General features: G+C 40.5%; 1 protein-coding gene across 1 annotated transcript; it reads left to right on the top strand.

Moving 5' to 3' along the window:
* Window positions 1–2,433: 2,433 nt before the first annotated feature.
* Window positions 2,434–18,823, top strand: LOC113543998 (protein phosphatase PTC7 homolog). The gene is made up of 6 exons (XM_034312677.2): window positions 2,434–2,872; window positions 9,970–10,149; window positions 11,963–12,161; window positions 14,873–14,996; window positions 15,154–15,283; window positions 15,574–18,823. Exons 1-6 carry the CDS (start codon window positions 2,671–2,673, stop codon window positions 15,630–15,632), a joined length of 894 nt encoding a protein of 297 aa, XP_034168568.1. The 5' UTR covers window positions 2,434–2,670; the 3' UTR covers window positions 15,633–18,823.
* Window positions 18,824–26,184: the final 7,361 nt, after the last annotated feature.

Below are 26,184 nucleotides of genomic sequence, written 5' to 3'. Positions count from 1 at the left end.
AGTGCAAAACTGTTCATAGCAATTGCAGTGTAAAGCCATCTTCATGGTTTCTAAGTGGTATCATATACAGTAATCTCATGTGTCTTTAGGCTGAACATATGGGGACATCCTCAGCAGCGAGTGATTTTCAGGTGATGAGAAGTCCAAATAGAAGTAGGGCATCAGGATGGATCAGGCAGGTCCAGAAAGCAGAAGGGGTCAGGATCACTGGTATATTAGGAGTACCATGTGTAGTTTGACAGAGAGAGAAAGAAAGAAAGATAGAAAGAAAGAAAGAGACTGAGAGAGAGAGAGAGAGAGAGAGAGAGAGAGAAACAGATTATTAGGTAACACAATAAATGCCTTGATATGAAACTGCACTATTGCACTATGAGACAATTTTTTGCAAACTACACTCCTCTAAAAGCTGCTAAACAAATTTTTACATAAAACATCTATATTTGTCTATTCGATTTGTCTACTAGATTCTATTCTATTTTATTTTTCTATTTTTATTCAGTATATTCTGCTTTTATTAGATCCTGTATTATTATGTATCACTGTTGCACTTTGGGATGAGGCACTAGGGAAAACATTTCAGTACATTAACACATCACATGTATGTAATGTGTGTGACAAATAAAGAACCTTGAACCTTGAACTACACTATACAGCCAAAAGTTTGTGGACACCTGACTGTCACACCCGTATGTACTTGTTGAACTTCCCATTCCACATTTAGTCCTCTCTTGCTGCTGTAATAACCTCCACTCTTCTGGGAAGGCTTTCCACTAGATTTTGGAACTTGGCTGGGGTGCAGTCGGCTCACATATGGGTGTGATGGTCAGCTGTCCACATACTTTTGGCCTTAATAGTGTATTTGTTGTCTTCGTATTGTCTTTGACTGTATACTCATAGTTCTGGTCCTTTTTAATGAGAGTGAATGTGTAGAAATATCTCTAGGGCATTTTTATAGTTTATTAGACATTTGGAAAACATCATTTAAAATTGAATACTCTAAACAGAGTAGACTAATAGCTTAAAATTACATGTATTGTATATATATATATATATATAAAAAAAATCTACATGGTGGATTTTTTTTCATTGAACAGGAAAAGTATTATACAACACATGTTACAATATACAACAATACAGCAACAAAGCCAGGGGTCTAGCAATGAAGACACGAGGAAAAAAATCTCTTTTAGTCCTTTGGAGTCAAAGACATTGAGTATAATTTATAATTTTCTTTTTTAGTTATTCTTCTTCTCTGTTTCTATTTTGAGCTATGGTGATTGATATTGTTAAATGTTCCTATAAACTATTGTTATTCCTTCTATTGCTGTAAATTTAAAGAATTATTGCTATGTTCTCACTTTTGTTGTATTATATTGTAAGTTTAAAGCTGTAATAAAGCATAAAAAAGTTGAATATAGTAGCACAGTCCTCATGCTAAGTGGTCTACATTTTTTTAAAATTAACTTTTATTAAATCATATACAAGATTAATACAAATCTATACATCTGACAACAGATGTTAACAAACCAACAAAACAATAAAATATACAGTTGTGCCAGGGGTAAAGTTACAGTTTACAATAAATGAAATAAATGAAATAAAAGAAGTGCCTCGTGTGTCTTTCATGATTTTTTGTTTCTAATGCCATTCAAAGAAGATCCATACTGCTTAATCATGTTTAGTGTATATTTTCTCACATGATACTAGAATGTGATACTTCCCAAGTAAAATAAACAGTTGTATGATGAAATCAGTAATACTGTTGTAATCAGTGTTATCATGTACAAAACATAAAATTACAGCTCAGTGCAGCTCAGTTTGTATCAAAGAACCAAAGGTTCTTGACAGAAAGTTAGAGACATCTGTCCAAAACATTCTTGAGTAAAAAGACTGGAAAAAATTTTATTATTATTATATTATTATTATTATTATTATTATTATTGAAACATCAGGAATGTTAAAGAAGTTGAAAAGGTAATGCCAGTATATAATGTTCAAAGAGATGTTCAGGAAATGAGGAAAGAAAGAAAAATGGAAGAAGAATAAGTGGTTGAGATTAATAAACACATATAAGCACACACCCATACATTGTACACAATAACAACAGGGGGATACACTACACCACTCCAAATTCAACACAAATTATAACACTGATATGTTATTACTGAACGAAGTATTCTTTAAAAAAAAAAAAAGGAGAGAGAGATGTATTCCTAGACTTAGACTTGTTCCATGTCAGCATGTTCACCGAGTCTTAAAACATTTTTAACTCTATACAAAAAAGAAAGAAAGAAAGAAAGAAAGAAATTAAACAGAATTTGATAGCTAAGTGGTCGAGATCTGCACTTCCGGCACGCTCGGAGTGACGTCAGAGTCACATGACAAGAAGACCCGTATGCACTGGGCTTTTTTGTTTTTTTTTTTTTGTTTTTTTTTCCTCCTGTTCTCCGAACCCGGCTGTTTGTGTGCGCGAGCGTGAGAGCGAGAGAGAGAGAGAGAGAGAGAGAGAGAGAGAGAAAGATGTCGGGTAGGACGATGGGGCAGCAGTGTGGAGGAACTTTGTCTGTGAAATCAGCTAAAACATAAAGGCTTTCTTCACTCGAGCTGCCGGGATTTTGCGTTAAAGGGCCACAGGAGCATTGCGAGCGGATTGTTTGCGCGTGAGGTGGGATGTTATCGGTACTCTCCTATGGACGGATCGTTGCCAGGGCCGTCCTGGGCGGACTCTCTCAGACCGACGGCCGGGATTACAAGCTGGTCACGGCGAGCTGCGGTTTCGGCAAGGATTTCCGGAAGGGCATCCTGAAGAAGGGCATGTGCTACGGGGACGATGCGTGCTTCATAGCGCGCCACAGGTCCGCCGACATCTTAGGTACAGACACACTAATGCCATTATTATTATTATTATTATTATTGTCTTGACTTCCCTTTGTAATATCATATTTATCATTATAAAGCATCCTCCATGTTCATAGTCAGGTTTAAGAATATACGATTTATAAATTTAAACATAAATAAAACATAAATTTAAGCATAAATGAAGCATGAAGCTTCCACCAGGTCACCACTTTCCTCGTTTTTCTGAATGACCTTCAGGGGTTAAAGCACCATAATGCGCGCGCGAGGTCATTACAGTGAGGGCAGGAAGGAAGGTAACATTTAACCCTCACCTGAAATACCTTCATGGTCTCCTTATAATAATATTAATAATGATCATATAAATATTATTATTATTGTAATTCTTGTCTGTAAAGAGGAAGCTGGTTGTATTTCATTCAGACGGATGCTAAGGATAAATCTGTTACTGTGCGTTGCTGGTTATTCTGGTTGTTGCTGGAGATGACCTTTCACCCAGAAACAAACCAGAGGACGGGCGACTTGCGGTCAAACCCGGAACTAAAATCATTTCACTAAAGAAAATATGGGTTTTCTGACGCTTATTGATTTTGCTTTGTAGATCTTGATCTTTGCTTTGTTTCACGCTGAATTTATATTATTATGATTAACGAGTTTAACGCGTCAGACTTAAGACATGTATAAAAACAGGACTTTTTTTTTTAAATAGGATGAACAAGTAAAAATAAAAGACTCTTAAAGACACTCGGGATGGTACTTCTTTTAATGTTGTAACTTTGTATGATGTACAGTTTAGTTTAATATGGCAGAGGTGTTTTTCAACTAAAGGTCAGAATGGTTGAGCATGGGGGCCGCCATGTTGGAACAAAATAACCAAGACGTCCACGCGATCCGACTAAATAGCATTTTATACCAGTATTCTGTCACTCTACTTTTTAAATAAAACATTATTTCTTATTTATTTGGTGTCTTGTTTAATAAGGTGATCCAGAATCACTTTAAAAATAGTTCTTTGTAGTGAAGTTATGCGAGTATCAGTTCCGACGTAGCCATGGAGACACGTGTGACAGTGCTGCGCATGCGCATTGGCGTCCTTTTTTGACAATACGACTGTATTTTAAAATAGCTTGTCTTCTGAAATGTTGTTTTTTGTTTGTTTGTTTGTTTGTTTTTGTAGAACATAATGCTTAATTAGTCTTTGATAAACACACAAGCGGCTTAATGTTGATTCTTTTTAAATGTTTTTTCCGGTTAGTATGTTTATCCCATAACACAGAAAGAAGTAAAAACGGTGCTCTGTAATTCATATTTATAATGCCAGAGGATAAGATAATCATGTCTCGTGGATTATATTTAAGGCTTCACATTAGCCTTGTCAACACAAAGAGGCTTTTTTTTCCTCCCTGGAGTTTTCTACTTCCGGTATAGCGTTCTTTTGTTGTGCGAGTGGTGTACCACGTGGTTGAGCGCGAGCCAGCTGTTTAACAGCAGCCTTGACATATTTGGCTTCTTTACTTTGGTGCACATATCTGGGTTTCATTAGGTTTTCAACTAAGCTATGGTACTTGACAAGTAAGCGAAACTTATAGCCTCCAGTTCATTGTCGTACACACGCCTCAAGCAGATGAGTCAACAGCACCTTGAGCAGACTTCTTCTTGTGCGTTTCTGACACTATGTGATGCACTGATGTATATAAAAATGGACAAAAAGACAACACAAAGGTTAAAAAAAAAAAAAAAAACCATCAGTACCAGCCGTCTTGAAAAAGCTGAATCACAGGCTTTCCTTAGTACATAGTTTTGTGTTACTCAACACTAGCATGACTCTGGTATGAGGTGTGGCCCAAATTTTGCAGCCTGTGTTGTGCTTCAGAAGGGATTTGGATGGTGTTGCTGTGTACAGGGATTAGGTGGGGACGGGGAGTTGAGGCTTGAAGGTAAAAGGTGGAGACGCTGTTGCGTCTGTGGGGGAAGATGTGTTGTAGCATATGGGCACGGGTGGGGATGGTGTTGGATCGTATGGAAACAGGTGGGATGGTGTTGGAGTGAACGTTAACAGGTGAGGATGGTGCTGGAGTGAAAGGAAACTGTTTGAGATGGTGTTGGAGTGAATGGAAACGGGTTGGGATGGTGCTGGAGTGAATAGAGACGGTTTGGGATGGTGCTGGAGTGAATGGAAATGGGTTGGATGGTGCTGGAGTGAATGGAAATGGGTTGGGATGGTGCTGGAGTGAATGGAGACGGTTTGGGATGGTGCTGGAGTGAAAGGAAACTGTTTGAGATGGTGTTGGAGTCAATGGAGACGGTTTGGGTTGGTGCTGGCGTGAATGGAAACGGGTTGGATGGTGCTGGAGTGAATGGAAATGGGTTGGGATGGTGTTGGAGTGAATGGAAATGGGTTGGGATGGTGCTGGAGTGAATGGAAATGGTTGGGATGGTGTTGGCGTGAGTGGAATTGGGTTGGATGGTGCTGGAGTGAATGGAAACGGGTTGGGATGGTGCTGGAGTGAATGGAAACGGGTTGGGATGGTGCTGGAGTGAATGGAAATGGGTTGGGATGGTGCCAGAGTGGATGGAATTGGGTTGGATGGTGTTGGAGTGAATGGAAACGGGTGGGATGGTGCTGGAGTGAATGGAATTGGGTTGGATGGTGCTGGAGTGAATGGAAACGGGTTGGGATGGTGCTGGAGTGAATGGAAATGGGTTGTGATGGTGTTGGAGTGAATGGAAACGGGTTGGATGGTGTTGGAGTGAATGGAAACGGGTGGGATGGTGCTGGAGTGAATGGAAACGGGTTGGGATGGTGCTGGAGTGAATGGAAATGGTTGGGATGGTGCTGGAGTGAATGGAAATGGGCTGGGATGGTGCTAGAGTGGATGGAAACAGGTGGGGGGTGGTGTTGGAGCATGCAGGGATGGGCTGGAATGGTGTTGAGGTGTTGAGGCATGCTGAGATGAGGTACTGACAGTGTTGGATTGTGTGTGGTTGAGGTGGGGACAGTGGGCCTCATTTATCAAGCTGGATGCGAATAGGTTTATTCATAAATTGTTTGTATGGGCATTTACACAAGAAAATTGGTGTTCATGAAAATTTTGTAATTTCAGAAAAAAAAAATCATACTCATGCTTGTGTGTGTGTGTATCTTTACATGTAAGAAGACTAACAAATGTAAACTTGTATTGATTAGGTTTGGGGGATGAGGTGGGGACGGTGTTTGGACGGTGTTGGATTGTGCAGAGGACGAGGTTTGGACGGTGTTGGAGTGTGCGGGGGATGAGGTTTGGACGGTGCTGGAGTGTGCGGGGATGAGTTGGGGACAGTGTTTGGACGGTGTTGGAGTGTGCGGGGACGAGGTGGGGACGGTGTTTGGACGGTGTTGGAGTGTGCGGGGACGAGGTGGGGACGGTGTTTGGACGGTGTTGGAGTGTTCGGGGACGAGGTGGGGACGGTGTTTGGACGGTGTTGGAGTGTGCGGGGACGAGGTGGGGACGGTGTTTGGACGGTGTTGGAGTGTGGGGCTTGAGGCGAGGATGGTTTGAGGTGTGGTGCTTTGCATCAGTGACAATAAGTCTTAATATAAACTGATTGTGCTGTTTTATGACAGTATTTAAGTAAAGTTGTTGAGCAGTGTCCTTTTGAGACAAGATTTAAACCTGCTGTTTACACGGTGCTGAACTGGTGGCTAGAATCTTCCCACCGGTAATTATGGGAGGAAAAGTGTGAATAAAATGTTTTGGCTTAATTATCGCTTTAGGGCTGTTTGGGTAAATGACTTGTAATGAGTTGTTAAGTGAGCTGCTTTTTACGAGCACTGACACGTTTGGCCGTTTGAACTTTATTCCTGATGTAGACCCAAAGCGGTGGGGGATTTACATCAGACGCAGGTGAACCTTTGGAGTACTCCATCTGTAACTGTTTTAGTTCAAATACGTCAAACTTTGTGCCTGGAACGCTGTGTTTTATCTGGAAGCGTGTCATGTTTGTTTATACCGGCTCTCCCTGGTTACTCCTGAGCTGTGGCCCGGTGTTGTGCCGCCTGAGTATTTGTTTTAGTTGGATGCTGTTTTGCTCCCATGTGTGTGTTTGAGGAAGCAGCGGTCTGACTCCTTGTATGGTCCTCTCTGAGGAATCGTGTGTGTGTGTGTGTGTGGGAGAAAGAGACAGGGAGATGGATGCATTTTTTTTAAGGATAACTCCTATAATGCAAAGTATCTATCAGAAGTATGCACCATTTCAGGTAATGTTTGTGCTCCTGAGATGAAGTCTTTTTCAACATAAAGTCTTTTTATTGTATAAAAAATGTGAAAAAGCATCGTGTGACCTTCTCGGTGCTGTCCTTTTCCCTTAGTGTTGTATCTGAACAGAGACTATAGTTAGCGTCACAGTTATTTAACAGTGCTGTGTGTGTGTGTGTGTGTGTGTGAGAGAGAGAGTGTGTTGCATCATGTGCGCCTGGACTGCATTATAAACATAACTGCGCTGCATTAGCGGAGATTACAGAGACGCTAAATTAGACCCAGGGCCATTTTGAATGTCGCCATAAAGTCCAGGTCTTAAATAGTCTCCTCCTCCATCATTAAACTCACCTCCTACCTTTAATTGTTTTTATACCATAGCGCTGGTGAGTTCTCCATTCTGATTGGTCAGATGGTGAGTAATTTTCTAGAACAGCAGCTCTGACAATAGCGCAGCTGCAAATCACAGGTTTATGGTAATGCGCTTGTTCTAATATGTTATCATTTCTGTAGTGACAGCTTACACACGGACTTGTATGGCAGACGCTCCACAAACAGTAAAAAAAAAAAAAAAGCGTGTAATGGTTATGTAGATGTTTTCTGTCATCGGACGTTTATTCATCACGGAGGCTTTGTAAGAGTCAGGAGGTTTTCCACCGTGGGAAAGTCTTCAGCACAGGGAAGTTTGTGCATTTCTTGGTGACATAACAAGCTGCATTTTTTTCCCCCTTCTTATTAATCTTCAAGAAAGGAAAAAAGAGAGGCTATGTGTCTATATATCTACTTGTATCAGGAAATAACTTGTGTTGTGGTTGTTCCACAACATTAAACATTACTTTTACATACAAAACAAACTGAACGTGAGGATTGTGTTTATAATTACAATAGTTAGTGTTTTACTTCAGGTGAAAATCTGGCCTCCATGTCAAACTGGTAACGTCTTTTTTATGTAAAAGTATTGGTTTTAGTTTTTGGCTTTAATCAGGTGAAATCTGACTTTTGTCAGCCTGAGGATTTCTACTTACATTTTCATTAGCATGACTTTTACAAGCCAGTGTTTGTGCTAGCATGATGTAGTGCGTATTTTTTTTTTTTTATCTTCCTCTGCGCTCTTCTTCCGTCATAAAATCCAGCTAACTCACTGTTATGACAGTGTTGTTATAGAGTGTGTGTGTGTGTGTGTGTGTCTGTGTATGCGCAATGTAAGAGCTAGACATTTTGCAGTAACTCATTTAACACTCTGTTATAAAACTCCGGATGCTCTTACAATCACATAAGCCATCTAACCTGTTCGTGCAAATTCATCACTGCTCTCTTTTTTTTTTTTTTCCCAGAATGGTTTAATTTATCGTCTGAAATGTGAGCTAGGCCTTGATGTCGAGCAGAAATCAGATCTGTATGCATTACTAAAGCTTTGTCTCCACACACACACACACACAATAAAATGTAGATTAGCATCACAAAGCTGTGCCATAAGGCTTGTAAGTGTGTGTGTGTGTGTGTGTGTGTGTGTGTGTGTGTGTGTGTGTGGGAGTGTGAGAGAGAGAGTGTTACTGAGATTCACATTGAGGGCCAGCAGCATCTGTCTTCATGCCTCTTCAAAGTTGTCCTTTTTATCTTTCAGCTCTTCTTAACACTTGTGAAGTGTCAAACACTACAGAGGAAGTGAACATATCCTGCTGATGTCATGGGTGTGAATTTTTTGGTCACATCGACAGCTCATGTTGGTGTGTGTTTGTGTGTGTGTAGTCACTATAAATCACACTAGGGATGATGTTAGTACTACAGTGAGTGGTTGCGTATGTGCTGTTTATTGCCTTTGGCTTGTGAGAGAGCAACGTAAATTTAAGAAGGCCTTGTTACCGTTTAGTGTGTTTAAGTGTATGATGAATTTTTTCAGTGTATCCCGTGACTGTCTTTTCAAAGTCATAGTTGGCTCACTAGTGCTACAGCTGATACTCTTCAATAAGTGACTCCAGTGCTTTAGTCCTTATTTCTGAAAAGATCATCTGAACAGTCTCTGTAGAATGTGAGGTTAACTAATCAGGTGGCACTTCCTGCCAAAAATGCCTCTGTACCTGATCAGAACATGTTATGTAGTGATTATGGCTCAGTTTCTGAAAGGATTCATGTTTTGTTGTGGTAATCGAGCGGTGTGGTGGTGCAGTAGGTAGCTTCAGCTCACAGCTCCAGGGTCCCGGGTTCAGTCGTGAGTTCGTTCTCACGTTTCTCAAGGTCTACGTGGGTTTCGTCCAGGTTTTCCGGGTTCCAGTGACCTGTCAGTGTTGCCTCTTGGTGTGAATGACGTAAGAATAAGTGTGTGCTGCAGTCACATTCAGGGTATGTTCCTGCCTAGCATCCGGTGCTTCCCAGGATTGGTTCTGGATCCTGACCAGGATGAAGAACTTTCTGGAGACAATTTATTACAATACAATTTAAAATGTATTTGATTTGCAAGATGAAGAAAATGTTAGTCATGATGCATTTTTTTTGCCCTCTAGTAGGTAATATCCAGTTGAGCAGTGTGCTGAAGCCTAATTGTAATATGCCTAATTCTTTACTGATATATTGCAGGCAGTTTCATCAAAGATATGCAAGCACATTAACATAACATTGAAAGCCCCTTAGACACCCTAACAGTATTTAGCTTAGCAGGAGCAGCTGGACAAACAAAAGCTTCTAATAACACGATTTGCCCGGCTTGACTTCTGCTACATTAATGCGACTCACAGGCAGAATTTATGAGGTGCTTCTATTTCAGTCCTGCAATGAACTGGTGCCCCATACAGGGTGTAGAGTCCTTAAAGTGCTTACTGAAGATGGATGAATGAATGAATAATGTGTGTGTTGCGCTCTCTCTCTCTCTCTCCCTCTGTAGGCGTGGCGGATGGGGTGGGTGGATGGCGTGATTATGGCGTTGACCCGTCTCAGTTCTCAGAGACTCTGATGAGGACGTGCGAGCGGTTGGTGAAGGAGGGACGCTTCACTCCCAGCAGCCCTGTGGGGATCCTCACCTCAGCCTACTACGAGCTCCTACAGAACAAAGTACCTCTGCTGGGTAAGACACACACACACACACACACACACACACACACACACACACACAATGATAGGTGACAGATTAAAGGAAAAACCAACATGAAGTGTGTTAGTAAGGTGTTAGTCCACTACAAACTGCCAGAACAGCTTCAATGGCATTATGTCCTGGAGCAAAGAACGCCGTTCTTCCAAAAGATTTTCCCTCAAAATCTCCTACTTGTGTTCAATTAGGTTGAGATGTGATGAGTGTGAAAGCTCTGGGATATGATTTACATCCTTTTAATCCTCGTTCAAAACTATTCAGTGAGCCCTCGGGGCTTGTATATTGGGGCGGAGTCATTGTGGAATACACCACGCCCACCAGAAATGTTTCATCATTGGCTGAAAGTGATCAGTCAGAAGAACTACAGTATTGATTTGCACCGATGCTTCCCTATAAGGGGACAACTGGGCACAAATCCCTACAGCAAAATAAATAAATGCCCCCCACAGCATAACAGAACCACATTTTTTTTCCCTTTAATTTGTCATCTGTATGTATGTAAATAAATCTTGTAACATGTTACAAATAACACAGTGAATTTTCTGTTTTATTTATTACACATATTACAAATGTGAAACCTGAAAATGATTTGATGAAAACCACTTGCAGTGCATTGTGGATAAATCATTCTGGCTTGAGGATATAACACTGTATAAACCATATGAAAGTATTGGAGCTGTGGAAATGTATTCGCACATTTGGGAGGTTTTTCGAAACGGTCATTGTGTGTGCATTTGGGACATAACCGTAATCGCCTTTTTTTTAGTCAAAATACAAGATAGCTATCTTATAGGAACACACACACACACACACAGACAGCTCACAGCTGTGGAATTCTACTGAGCAAAGTGCGTATCCCGGGTTAGAACTCAAACACGCCCTCGTTTAACAAGATGCAGCATATCATGACTCATACACATGCACGCAAATTTGGTTTACAAAAAAATATTTGGGAATGTCTGGAGTGAGTCGGAAAAGGTTTGTGGCTTTGGATGTGTTTGTGTGATCCCATGATGCTAGACTTTTATGTCTGTTGTATGCAAATAAGAGACTGCTTTATGTATCACGTAATATTCTCTGTGCTTTGTAGGAAACTCTGAGATACATGTAGCAGAACACAGAGCACTAAGTAGCTCATACAATGCTATTTTACTCATGTAGGCTTTAGAGGTGACCTGAAGGCTAATATTTCATAGAGGAGTACTTATTAGACTTCATGCTAGCAAGTAAAAGATGTCAAAAAAGTATTAAGTTACTTTTAAGTAGATAGCTACAGCAAAACCTTACGTTAAGAGTTAGAATGAATAGCGTGCTAGCTTTGTGTCTGTTTAGAATAGTGAATAGAAGCAAGAAATAACTAGCACGCTAATGACTTGCTTGCTAAGCAGCTAATTAGCAGTTTGTATGAACCTGAGAGCTTGCAGGGACGGTGAACTCTCAAGATAAGATGGCTAACTTTTTTTTACTACATGCTTTATTTGTAAATTGATCTGACTGAAAATATCCTCATCTATATAAATGTCCCACTTACGTAGTATTCGTGAGATATCTGTAGACTGCAAGCTAATTTTCTAACTTGCTAACTAGTCTTAGACATGGCTGTCAATCAAGCGTGCTCATTATAACATTAGGCCACGGTCATTTGGAAAGCTCTCTGAACTGATCAACCAGTTTTTCAGATTGAGACTTTAAACTGAAACAAGACCGTGTCATGTTTTTTCGCAGGTAAGGTGTTTACAAGGGATTTTGAATATAAAGATCTTCGACTTTTCTTCTCTCCCTCCTGCAGGCAGCAGTACGGCGTGTATAGTGGTGCTGGACCGGAGGAGTCATCAAATCCACACATGTAATCTGGGGGATTCGGGGTTCCTGGTGGTCAGGGGCGGCGAGGTGGTCCATCGCTCTGACGAGCAGCAGCACTACTTCAACACCCCCTTTCAGCTGTCAATCGCACCACCGGGGGCCGAAGGGTCCGTGCTGAGTGACAGGTGGGTGGAGCCTCGTACTGCCATATCTACGCTAACGTTATATTGTACCAGTGTGTGTCATAATTGATAGAGGTTCTGTAAGCTCAGTTTTCCTAGAAACAAGAAAACGCTACATAGATGTGTTTAGTTTGCATTTTCCTCTTATGCCAATGGGGACAACTCATAAGCTTCTCAATTAAGCATCAATCAAGGACAAATATGCTTATTTAGCAGACATAGTCAGTCAGTATTGTGTTATGATCTGAATTTTTAGTTCTCTGTTATGATCTGTGCTAACTAGGGCATGAGTTCTGTTTGCAAGTGTTGGCCAGGAAGTGTTTTGCCAAGTAAAGTGTGTTAGTCAGGGGTTGGTGCAAGATATAAGCTGGTAAGGGGGCCCCGGCATCATTGAGGGAATGAGGGAGCTGTTAAGGGGTCAAAGTGTTGTCAATTGAGTGAGGGCACTGGTAAGGGGCCAGGGCATCCTCGAGGGAGTAAAGTGAGCTGCTTAGTGGGTCAGGGCATTTGTGAGGAAGTGAGGGAGCTGGTAAAGGGTTCAGGGCATTGTCGAGGGATTAAGGGTGCTGGTAAGGGGGCCATAGTATCATTAAGGGAGTGAAGGAGCTGGTAAGGATCCAGAGCATACTTAGGGAAGTGAGGGGGTTGGTAAGGGGACCAGGGCGTTGTTGAGGGAATCAGGAAGCTGTTAAGGGGTCAAGGTTTTGGCAATGGGGCCAAGGCATTATCAAGCAAGACAGGGAGCTTGTAAGGGGTCAGAGCATAATCAAAGGAGAAATAGGAGCTGTTAAGGGGTGAGGGCATTTGTGAGGAAGTGAGGGAGCTGGTAAGGGGGTCAGGGCATCACCAAAGGGAATAAGGGAGCTGATAAGGGGGCCATGGTATCCTTGAGGAGCGAAGAATCTGGTAATGGGCCAAGGCACTGGTGAGGGGACCAAGGCTTTTTCAAGCCAGTGAGAGAGCTGGTAAATGGGCCAGGGCGTCATCGACGGAGTAATGGAAGCTGGTAAGGGGGTCTGGGCATCATCAAGGGAGTAACAGAAGCTGGTAAGGGGCTCATGGCATTTGTAAGGAAATGAAGGAGATGGGAAAGAAGCCATGGCATCAGTGAAGGAGTGAGGGAGCTGGTAAGGGGGCCAGGGCATCAGTGAGTGAATGAGGCAAAAAGTAAGGGTCCATGGCATTAGTGAAGTAGTGAGGGAGCTGGTAATGGAGGGGCACAATATCGTTGAGGGACTGAGAGATTCGGTGAGGGAGTCCGTATTGTGATTCAATTCTGGCGAGTTGCATACCCAAGTTTATATTACTTTAGCGGGTTTAATGTAACCATGGCAACAACTTCTGGCAATTTACAGACTAAATCAAAACAGTAACGAGCAAGAGAGCTAGTAAGTGAGTGAGTAAGAGAATGACTTAAGGGGTAGTGTTTACATTTTTCATGAAGGCCAAAGACAGCGCCATTTGACTGTCCTTTCAACCTCACTGTCCTGCCAGCAGCCCAAAGCCAGCACTGAACTAGCCAATCAGAAAGCAGGTAGCAGACAGACACTCAGCTTGACCAATCACCATTCTGGGTTTTCTTTCCCAGTCAGTCTTGGCAGGGGCAAGACTATTTTGAGCTCCTCATGTGACGCTAAAATTAAACAGGACATTTTAATCTTTTATGTAGTGGAATGGTTTCCAACCTGACTTTCTCCCACAGCGTCATCAAACACGAGACATTTCTACCATTACTCTGCCTTTAACGAGCCTCCTTTTTAGGACTCTTCCATGAACCAAGCATTTCAAGGAACAGAAAGAACACCTGCTTATTTTTGGACTTTATTTCTGTGATGCAAATGTCCATATTTATAGACAGTCTTACATCACTGCCTTGTATTAAATTATTCGTTCAGATCTGAAAGTTCGCCTTCTGGTGGTGTATAGATCCAGTGGTGGTGTCTTCAACTCACCACAGAAGGACTTAAAGTGACCAAAATAAATAAATGTAATAATGAGTTGATTGACTGGGAACATAGATACACATCTGACAGCTGTGAAACAGTGGGAAAATCCCTTCTTGGTAACGGAAGTAAATTTTGGAGGACTACAACCATTTTAGGGCAGCTTTATTTATTTATTTATTTATTTATTCCCCCCCAGTAGTTGGCTTGAACTCATTTGACTCCAAACCTGCAGCAGACCATGTGCTGATAAGCAAGTTTTCCCACATTAAACTGAGCCAAGCAACCAAACTTGAAAAATGCTCTCCTTCCTTAGACGGCGTACCCCCAGATATGAACGCAGGGGTATAACAGATATTTTGAAGCATCAGTAAATAATAAAATTGTATAACTGATGTAGTATCTGCGCTGTCTGGGTTAGACTCGGGATTACTCAGGCCATCGTGCCACTTCTAACTTTTGATCCATTGCGTCCTTCAGTCACCTTCCGTATCGTGACTCCATTCCTCCTCCTCCTCCTCCTTCCCCCTCGTAAAGTGTTTCCACCAGCGCTGGCGGCTCAGATGGAAACTGGGCATTAGACTCTGATTCTGTTTCCTGGAAGTCAGTCTAACACCGTAAGCTCAGGGCAAGAGTCACGTCAGGTCAGGACACGCCGTCTCACCTCAGGTTTCACGTTACTGTTGTCACTGTGCTGTCATGAACTCACTCACACACTCTCTCTCTCTCTCTCTCTCTCTCTCCCTCTCTCCCTCTCTCCCTCTCTCTCAGTCCTGAAATGGCGGACAGGTCTTCGTTTGACGTCGAGCTTGGTGACATCATCCTGACTGCCACGGATGGTCTCTTCGACAACATGCCAGACTACATGATCCTGCAGGAGCTGAAGAAGCTCAAGGCAAATTTACACACACACACACACACACACACACACACACACACACACAAACAAAAATTGTCTATCAGGCATGTTTTGAACATAAAATTTCATATCACGGTACCTGCCGGCACTTTTCTCTCGGTTTAAAACCATCACTGTCTGTTTTCAATGACAGAACACAAATTACGACAGCATCCAGCAGACGGCGCGCAGTATAGCGGAGCAGGCCCACGAGCTCGCCTACGACCCAAACTACATGTCACCTTTCGCCCAGTTCGCCTGCGATAACGGCCTCAACGTCAGAGGTGAGAACCGGAAAGAACCTGCTCTTAAGAGATGTACACAGTCTCACCCTCTACATGTAATTGATCAAGACCTGTTTGATGCTTTGAGTTCTGTAGTTTTGCACTGGAGCAGTGAGGAAAAAATAGCTAATCTAATTAAAAATGATGCCCCTCAAATTGGTCAGTTTTATTCCTCTAAATTATTAAAAAAAAAAAAAAAAAAAAAAGCTCATGACTTCCTCCAACTAAACTGAGAAATCGGTATAGAAATTTATTCTGAATTTATTTTTATTCCTTTCTCTCATCCTCAGGGGGAAAACCCGATGACATCACGGTGCTGCTCTCCATCGTGGCTGAATACACGGACTGAGCTCGATCGGCGGAGCTTTTCGTCTTTCTCTCTCTCTCGTCCTCGTGTCTTCCTCCTCATCCGCCGCTCGTCTGGAACCGTCTCTCGCCCCATCCTTCTTTTCTGTCCTTATCCTGAGTAGCTCATGAGAAGAAGAGGAGAACATGGACTCGCCTTTGTGGGTGGACAATGATTCTATAGGAGGCTATTTGTGCTCATGCACCAGAGGATTATGGGAGGATGAGTCATCTTCTCGTCCTACGCCTCCATCGTATGTGATTAAGTTGTAGGTTTTGGATCGGAGAACGAGCCGTGCGTTACCCAAGGTGCTTCTAAATGAGGGCGATCTCTCAGCATGGACACTGTAGGGGATGTTTTTATTTTTAGCCCCTTTTATAGCTGGGAGAATGTAAATCATGTGTGTAAGAGTTGGTTAAGTTTGTCTGCTGTTTAAGATTATGCTCCTGTGTTGTGTACGAGTGTGAGTCTGTTGTGTAATTGGTGGATTAACGTGTGTTTCATGTCACTCGGTTCAGCAAGTGCAGCTCAGGATGTGGGTGACGTGGCTACCCCCCTTTGTTTTTGTTTTTTTTTTCTTTTTTTTTCGTCTTTTTAAAAAGATTACGCAGGCAAGGCCTGCTTCTCCATGGCGATATTAAAATGTGGGCGTGGCCAGCAGAGCACGGCATAGAAAAAGCAGGACAAAGATGCAAAACTGGTTTTTGGTCAATTGTGTGCTTTTTTTTGTTTGTTTTTTTTGGACAAAGACTGTAAGCTGATACTGTTAAGTGTGTGTCCGAGTGAGTTTAGCCTTTGTGAGACACACAGGGGTTAAGAGTGGCTTTAACGGCTTACCAAACTGCATTATGGGTAAGTGGGTTTGTCGCTAGTTACAGAAGCAGTTCATGTCTGTACACGGTTGATTTAAATAAATAAATATATAAATTCCCATAATAAGCCCAGCCATACTAGTCTGGACTAGTTTTAACTAAGCAAAATAAATCGTATCTGATTTTCTAGATGAGGTTTGTCCATCTCCTGGTCTCGTGTGGCTCGAGTACAGTACAGTGATCTTCCTGCTCTAACTCCATTTCATCTGTATTCATCTGCATCTGTGTTTCTAACATTATCTCTCTTTGTGTCTCTCTCTGGCGCTCTGTCTCGCTCTGTCTTTGTTTCTCTGGCCCTTCAGGAGGCAAAACTATTGTGATTGGTTAAGAGCAGCATCCAATCAAGAGAGACAGGAGTCTAATCAGTTAAAAGTAAACCTGTTTTGGACTTGCTTACTTACTGATTTATGCTTCAGTTCCTCGGAAGTTGGAAATTGGAACTCGGAATTACGTTATTTTCAACCTCTGTGCATTCAAGCTTCAAAGTGAGAACTTGGACACCTCGGAGTTGAGTTTCCGAGTAGGAATTCCGAGTTGCTAGATGTTTTTCCTAGTTGGAGTTTGGAAATTCTGATATACAAGATTTAGTCAAAGGCAGCATTAGACCCTAAGTTTCCAACACGGATTTTCTGAACTCTAGAGAACCATGAAGGTCCTGCAGGGGGTCTATGGCCATGCCTGAAAGTTTTAAAAACACATTTTCTATAAAAAAAAAAAGAAAAAGTGTTCTTTGGTTATTAAATGGTTTTAGCTTTCTATATTGAGGTTTTACTCTGTAAACTTTCCTCAGACCCTGCTGTAGGTTTCTTTTATAGTTATTTTTGTCTGTGCCGGCCTGCAGTATTTCTCTAATGAACATATATGGTTCTCTTCCTAAAAATAAAATATAAAAATAACCCTGAGCAGGATAAAGCATTTACTGAAGACGAATGAGTGAACACGGAAAACACAGAGTGCCGTACGACCAGTGCGTCACATCCAACACGGTCTCGTGTTCATGACCTTTCTGTGCTGCAGTCTTTGTTGGTAGTGTGCATAAGGATCCCAGTTCCGACGCACACCTCTATAACACCTCAATATCGCAGTCACATTGTCCTCATACACTGTACAGAAAGCATTGCGTGTCCCCTCTGTAGGTACGTGTGTAGGTACAAGTGTGAAAAATGGCTATTTAAATCCTTTATTTGTGTCAGATGAGACAGTAACAAGTTCCAGATTGGATATTCATCTTTTTTTTTTTTTTTTTTAAATCAAACGATTCCTTTTTCCTTCCTTTTTCTTGTTAAATGCTTTATTTCTCATATGTTGTTATGTGTTCCAAATCCAGCGACAAAAGAAAATGACTTCGAGTGTAACGATAAGAGAACAATAAGAGATTTTTTTTTTTTTTTTTTTTTTTTTTTGCCTGCCACTCCAGCCACACTGGACCACAGATGGACTCTTTCATCCCTGTTATCTAATATCAAGTGCTGTCCAAATTGTTGCGAACCGACGTCTGTAGTGCCCTACGAGTGTAGAACGTGTGTTTTAGAGGAGCTGCACGCGCACAAACGCATGTGTGGAAGCTGTTAATGAAATCACTAGGTCAGGTATGTAAAGACAAAAAGTTTTATTTTTATAAGCTCTTCGTTTTTAGCAGAGCTGAGAAGCGACTGATAGTCGAGCTGTGTTAGAGGTGAGTTAGACGTGTGTGTGTGTGTGGGTGTGTGTGAGAAGCTTCGTAGAAGTGTTTTTCTCTTTTCATTTTTTTTTTTTTTTTTTTTTTAAGTTCTAGTGGACTTTCTTACCTGCTGCTTTTCCTTTGTAAATGATGTGTGTGCATGTGAGATCATGTATTTAATATGTCTGTGTAATGAGTGCCGGGGAGCGGATGTACTTCATGTCCTTCATGTCCTTAATGTTCAACAGCAGAGGACAAAAGGCAAAAAAAACCAAGACAATACTCAATTTGGTTCATTTATTCATTTAGTCATTTCTTCAGCTGTTAATAAGCTACAAGAGTTCTGATGAACCAAAGACATGCGCCCCCTTGCTGTTATTTTATTATTTTTGATTATTGTTAAATCTTTTGGTCTTATTTTGTATATTTGGATTAAGAAATACAAAGCAATATGCAGTATAGTAACGTATGACCCTTGTGTGTGTGATTTTACCGTAATGTCCGGACTATACGTTGCTTTTTCTCATTTTCTCATTGTCAGTTTGTTAGCATTTATACCGTAAGTGAGTTGTAAAGATAATGTCAAGGGGAAAAAACATAACGTAATAACTACAAAAAAAAAAAACTGGCTTAATATATCAAAATGACTGAATGACACCAAATCTCACACACATACACACACACACACACACCTTGTCATAAACACTATCCACTGCTCAAAGGACAAAACAGTAATAATAAAAAAAAACACGCACACACACAATTTTTATGTTAAGCTATTGAGTGGCGATGTTGAAGTCCTGACGATGCCGGAGCAATCCATAGCCAGGAGTCCAAGAGAGCAAAATTGGCTGTGCTCTCTGGGTGGGAGGGGCATACACTCTCTCCCCTGTCAATCACAGTGACACTAACCAGTCATAGGCGTCTGTGAGCTCGTGTGCGGAAGAGGGCGGGTAACGAGTGTGTTACACTGCCCTGTGCTGCAGCATGGGCAGCAGTTTCAAATATAAATATAATATATATTTATATAACGACTTGTCATTGTTTTTGTACATTAAGCTTTTTTTACGTTAAGCGTTTTCCGATGTAGAAAATGGCCGAAAATGTGCTTTATTGTAGCAGCAATGATCAGGCAAACTAAACATCCTTACAAAGTGAACAATGAGGTTTTAGCATTAAATGATTAAATGCTGCAGTGTAGTGACTTCTCAGAACGGATGGTCTTACAGGAAGTTACGAAAAACAAAAACTCTCCGACTTGTACAATGACATGACGTGTATATATATTTTTTTCTCTGGAGCAACCTATAGTCCGGAAAATACGGCACGTTCATTTTCACTGCAATTCTATCCAATATGTGAATGTGAACATTAGGCATGTGCCGACATTAAATCATGATGACTGCCTGTTCTTTTATCACGGTTTGCAATATTACTGCGATATTGTATTAAAAAAAAATTACATGTGTAAAGATGGACTTTATTTTTCTGAATAAATAAGACCTCAAAAAAAAAAAAAAAAAAAAGAAAGAAATGACTGTGTCGTTTGATGACGTACAAATACATCACAAGAAGTGAAACTTGCGAATTATGATACAAGAAATGTCACATCACTAAAGTCACGTCACTGATACTGACAAAATATTGCCCAAGATGATGATATTGTATGTTGAATATTATGATATAGTGTTTAACTGATAATCGGCACATGCCTAATGAGCATCCAGTGAACAAATACCTCTTAATTTGATTTTTTTTTTATTCAGATTTTACAGAAATCACATTTGGATGTCATTTATTTTGTCACTTTGCCCAGTTTTCACTATTAGTGCAAAAGGAAAAATACAAGTGCGTAAAATGGTGGTTCAAATCCCGTAATGAGAGAGTGTCTACTACTGAAATAAAAATAAAATGAAGTTAAAGCTGATCAAAGATCATCAAACCCTGTACTAAGCTCCTGAGAGCTCAGTATGATGTTACTGGTTTAATAGGAAATACTGTTGTTTTGAAATACTGGTTCATTTTTTTGTTTTTTTCTGAACTCCTCCATGTTGTGAGAATTAAGTGTGTGGAACTTTTCCAGGTAGTGCGCACTTCAAGTGCACTTTGAGCCCCAGAGTGCATGCTCTAAGTAACAGCCATGCCGTAGTGAAGCCATACATCTACTCAGAATGTGCAGCAGTGTGTGCTGTTGGATTATGTTTAACACGTGTGTAGGGACGTGCTGATAATCAGGTAGACCATATAGAGACGATGTATTGAGACGTTTACAGGGCACTTGATTAGAGCTACATGTAGACACGAGGCTTCGTGGTGTCTGATTTGGTGGCTCTGTCCTCATGTAGCATTTCTTTTCATCCCCTTATCCTCCATTCTCTCTCTCTCTTTGTCTGTCTCTCCTGTGGATGTTTGTCTCTCGTTCCTCTGTATTTAACTGTCTATCTCTCTCTCTTTCTGCCTCTCTCTTTCCTTTTGCCTGCCTCTCTATATCTGTCTGTCTGTCTCGTGCTCTCTCTCTCTTTCTCTCTTTGTCTGTTTGTCTCTCTCTTTCTCTGTATTTCTTCTGTCTATCTCTCTCTTTCTGCCTCTCTCTTTCCTTCTGCTGCCTGTCTCTCTATATCTGTCTGTCTTACACTTTCTCCTTCAGTATCTTTTTCTGTCTCTCTCATTCTGTATTTCTATGTCTGTCTCTCTCTCTCTCTCTCTCTCTCTCTCTTTCTTGCTTTCTGTCTTTGTCTGTCTCTCCTGTGGATGTTTTGCCTCTCTCTTTCTCTGTATTTCTCTGTCTGTCTCTCTCTCTCTCTTTCTGTCTCTCTTTTTATTTCTGCCTGTCTCTCTATATCTGTTTGTCTTTCTGTCTCTCCTTCAGTATTTTTTTCTGTCTCTCTCATTCTGTGTTTCTATGCCTGTCTGTTTCTCTCTCTCTCCTCTTGTCTGTCTCTTTCTCCTTTCGTCTGTCTGTCTTTCTCTTGTGTGTTTGTCTCTGTCTTTCTCTCTCCTCTTCTGTCTGTCTCTCTTGCTTTATCAGTCTGTCTCTCTCTTTCTGTCTGTCCTGTATCTCTTTCTCTTTCTCTTTCTCTCTCTCTCTCTCTCTGTCTTTTCCTCTTCCTATCCTTCAGTACTTTTCCAACACTTCAACAGGAGGCTGTGTAAGTAGACTGAATTAGTGTCCATTTAGGATGTTTATCTTTTATCTTTCCTTATTTTGACAAGGACATGTCCTTTTTTGGCAATTCTGTAATTCTCTTTAGTGTTCATGAAAATACAGAACTGTCTTTTTTTTCCTCTAAAGTACAATATGATGATGAGGTTAGCATGATGCCACCGTGACCCTGACCTCGATAAAGTGCTTACTGAAGATAAATGAATGAATATCATGATATATTCTCCGAGTTTTGATATTATTGCAATATGGGAAAAAACAGAATATCAGCACGTGTCTATATACACAATTATATATAACAGTGTGTAATGTTGTGTAGTTGTGCAGACTGTGTGTGTGTTTGTGTGTGTGTTTGTGCATAATCATAAGAGTTTTGTCAAGAAAATCAAAAACTGCTCATGTGTAGCTGCTGCTTCTGATTGTGGTGTGATGCTGCATGATTCACTGGTGTGTAAAGTTTTTGCATACAGCCATTTTTTTCCTTTCAGTCTCACACACACACTCTCACACACACACACACACACACACACACAAATTCATCTGCTGCCCTGTCACTGAGTTATGTTAATAATTAGTTTAATAATTGTTAATTATGAAGAGGTGGACTTTTTGACTTTCAAAATGGATCCTATCAAGTCTGATCATTTGTGTGTGTGTGTGTGTGTGTGTGTGTGTGTGTGTCTGTCACACCATTCTCGCCTTAATAAGCATAAGCTCTTGGCTAAGCTCAGTCCTCCTTGCGTGTGTCTTGATAAATTTTCCGTTTTTACGGTGTCTCTGTCCTACTTTTCACATTTTTATTTCCACCCTCTCTGTATATCTCTCTCAGTCTCTCCATATCTTTCATTCTCCATCTTTTCTCCTATCTTTCTGTTTATATCATGGCTGTCTCTTAGTCATCTCTCTATCTTTCTCTTTCTCTCCTTCCCCTATCGATTCCCCTCATCTCTTTCTTAATTTCTCCCCTCTGTCTTTGTCTTTTTTTTCACTCTCCGAACATCTGTTTCTCTCTAATTTCTCTCCCCCCATTCTTTCATTTGTTCTCCCTCTTTCCCTTGCTTTCTCTATTTGTTTTGTCTCCCCATCACTAATCTTCTGTTTCTCTCTTTCTTTCTCCCTCAAATCTTAATTTTAATCTTTTGCTTGCTCTCCATGTCTTTATTTCTTCCCTTCTTATTTCTATTCTTTCTCTCCATCTCTCTTTCTTTGTCTCCTATAAAACCCCCTGTGTCCTTGTAATGAAAGTGTGTGAAGTAATGTCTTTGTGTTTCATGTAAACAGACACTGTTTAAATGAGTACTCTGCATATGTGTGTGTGTGTGTGTGTGTGTGTGTGTGTTCAGTGTAACAAACGCAAAACTAGTTTTGTAAATATGTTTTCCAACTTGTAAAATATTGAAATAAAGGAATATAATATTTATACTTATATGTAAAGTGTATTTGTGATTCTTTGCATCCAGGCTTCTGCCTTCCTTCACATTGGACCATGGTGTGTGCTGGTGTCCTCTCATAAGATTTACTACTTTTAAGACTTTTCTTTTAAATATGTAAATATATCTGGTGTGTAACATGATATAAAATATTTTAAAACAATCAATTGTATATTAAAAAAAAACAGAATAACTGAAATGTATTAAATTAAGTCCAGTTACTGACAGGTATAAAGATTACTCATTTTTATTATATTTTTTTACACAATTGAAGAGCACATATTAATCATTATTATTGCTGTGCAAGTTATTCATGGTGGATTTTATTTTATTTTTTCTTTTAGGTCTAAACCACGACCTCTACGTGGCAAACTTTAATCTAAGTGTGATGACTGAGCGACATCTAGTGTTCACACACTGTAATTACCCCTCAGTAAAATAAAATAATTAAACAAATCCAGATGTTACATGTTACAGATAAACGTGATAAAAAGTGATTTAAAGAGAAATGGCCTGTTGGTTTGTGTTTGAATTTATGGTATATTCTCATAGGGTCCAGGTTATACTTCATTATTGTATAGAGTTACAGCTGAGTGCAGAAGTTTGCATCCCCCTTAGTGGGTGAAAAAAATGAAAAATGTGCTTGTGTTATACACTTTTATTTACAAAGAAAATACTTGAATGTTCATTTAATGGTGTCACATCACATCCAGCCTCAATTCTCTTTATTTGTAAGTTCAAAAGTGTACACACAGTTGACATACTCTGTTAAATATATTTAAATAATCCTCATTAAAGCGTCTAATGATTTAAACCAGTCAGCCCATGATTATATTATATTTCTCAAACTGTCAAGAGTTAACTGGAGTCATAAAAACAGCTCATCACATTAATTTGTCGTCCTGGTACAGAGGCCACGCCTCCTTTACCGGGACTGACAGGTACAGAGGCCACGCCTCCTTTACCGGGACTGACAGGTACAGAGGCCACGCCTCCTTTACCGGGACTGACAGGTACAGAGGCCACGCCTCCTTTACCGGGACTGACAGGTAGAGAGGCAACAAGTATTGAGGCCACGCTTCTGTCATGGGGACTGATAGTCACTGAGGCCACGCCTCCATCACGTGGACTTATAGGTACAGAGGCCACGCCTCCTTCACTGAGACTGACAGGTACAGAGGCCACGCCTTTGTCTTGAGGACTGAATGGTAAAGGCGAGCTCACAAAACTGGAGATTCCATCATTCAAAATGGATAAAAGAGAAATAACTACGAAAGAAAAATAACCGAAATAATAATAAAAAAAAAGACAAACAGAAAACTGTCCTTAGAGACAGGTGAAATAAAATATCTATGTCACATTCAGTCTTTATTAATTTCCCCTTGGAATCAATAAAGTCTTATATTATATTATCTTATCTTATTATTGAACTATTATGTTATATTAATATATAAGATAATATTTTATATTAAGACAATATATCTTATTTTATTATTGTTTCAGTATTCATATCTTTACATGCTCAGCTGCCCATGTGTAATGCTGATACTGAAGGAAACAGCAACAAACTCGCATTTACATATTTGGTTGGTTTCCTCATTTCAAAGAAAGGGTGTGTAAATTTTTGCACGAAACTATTTATAGGCCTAAACAGAATTCAAACCTCTCAGCTGTCATAGCAGCACAAAAACACGATGCCTACGGCAACAATATTCTTCATGTGTTGCCAGATTGGACACTTTCACTCCATTATAATTGACACTGGATTTGGAATGGCCTTAACATATCATTAGATGTGTTTCCACTGTGGTTCTGTTAAACACAGCTTTCATGATGTTACCATAAACTCAGCTGCATGCATGAGGCACAATTACATGCTTCGAGCTGACTTGACACTTGTGTAAAAGCAAAAGCATGGTGGAAACATTATACTTTGCCACCCAGCTTAGATTGAGGAGGGTTATTGTGTTAACTGTTTGGCCAATCAGTGACTTACAGCACAGCAAACTCCACCCAAATAGTGCTTTTTCCACAGAAATGTACAAAATCTGGAACTAAAATCAGGTCTGGTTTCTCTGCTAGGAATCTCAGCGTTCCTAAGATGTTTTTTTTTTTCTTAAAAATCAAATTTTAGTTATCACATTTTAAACTAATATAAATATAAACCTGTGTGACTCATACACACTTAATTATATGGGTCAAGTCTTGATGTCATCCTGTAGTTTTGCAAAAATAAATAAATAATTTATTCCACAGTACTGTTGAATTCTCAATTCTCACTGGTCAGAAGGTGTTGATTAATTTTCTATAACAGAAGTTCTGACATGGTATCATTTCTATACTAACAGCTCATTCACAGGGACTTGTGTGACAGATGATGTATAAAATCTAAGGCTAATAATAAACAAATATATTTTTTAAGTGTTTAAAGTGTTATTTAACAAAGAAAATGTCTAATTGTAGAAATGGTGAAGTATTCTTTTAGGAGATGTTAATTTAACATTTATGGAAGAAGCTTCCTGTGCAGGGGCGGACTTAGCACAACCGCCTTGGGCTCCCAGAAGTCAAGGGCCCCTAAAAATGCAAATTATATATATTTTTAATTATTAATGCTAAATAACATATGCTGAAAATTTAACTATGGATACACTGAAATGAGGGCTCTATTCCCATATTTCGTCTAGGGCCCCCAAACCTCTAAATCAGCCCCTGCTCCTGTGTCAGTTCTTTGAAACAGTCAGTACATTTTCCAGGTTAGCCTGTCTGCTCCGATCCCACAGAAAAGCTACTGTAGCACAAATTGCTGAAAAAGTTAATGCTGGCTGTGACAGAAAGGTGTCAGAACACCCAGTGCATCGCAGTTTGCTGCGTATGGGGCTGCATAGCCACAGACCGGACAGAGTGCCCATGCTGACTCCTGTCCATTGCTGAAAGCACCTACAATGGGCACATGAGCATCAGAACTGGACCATGGAGCAATGGAAGAAGGTGGCCTGGTTCATTGAATCACATTTTCTTTTACATCATGTGGATGGCTGGGTGTGTGTGCTTCGCTTACCTGGGGAAGAGATGGCACCAGGATGCATTATGGGAAGAAGGCAAGCAGGCAGAGGCAGTGTGATGCTCTGGGCAATGTTCTGCTGAGAAACTTTGGGTCTTGGCATTCATGTGGATGTTACTTTTACACATGCCACCTACCTAAACATTGTTGCAGACCAAGTACACTCCTTCATGGTAACGGTATTCCCTAATGGAAGTGACCTCTTTCAGCAGCATAATGCGCCCTGCCACAGTGCCAAAATTGTTCAGGAATGGATTGAGGAACATGACAATGAGTTCAAGGTGTTGACTTGGCCTCCAAATTCCCCACATCTCAATCCGATCAAGCATCTATGGGATGTGCGGGACAAACAAGTCTGATCCATGGAGG

The sequence above is a fragment of the Pangasianodon hypophthalmus genome, chromosome 17, assembly GCF_027358585.1.
Source record: "Pangasianodon hypophthalmus isolate fPanHyp1 chromosome 17, fPanHyp1.pri, whole genome shotgun sequence".
In the NCBI taxonomy this organism is placed as follows: domain Eukaryota; kingdom Metazoa; phylum Chordata; class Actinopteri; order Siluriformes; family Pangasiidae; genus Pangasianodon; species Pangasianodon hypophthalmus.
The sequence above is the reverse complement of the archived record's forward strand: the minus strand, read 5'-3'. Positions and strand labels throughout refer to the sequence as shown.

Coding starts and splice junctions, on each gene's coding strand:
- LOC113543998 (XM_034312677.2), top strand. CDS start 2,671: ATGTTATCGGTACTCTCCTATGGACGGATCGTTGCCAGGGCCGTCCTG. Junction 2,873..9,969: donor CAGGTCCGCCGACATCTTAG/GTACAGACACAC, acceptor CTCCCTCTGTAG/GCGTGGCGGATGGGGTGGGT. Junction 15,284..15,573: donor TAACGGCCTCAACGTCAGAG/GTGAGAACCGGA, acceptor TCTCATCCTCAG/GGGGAAAACCCGATGACATC.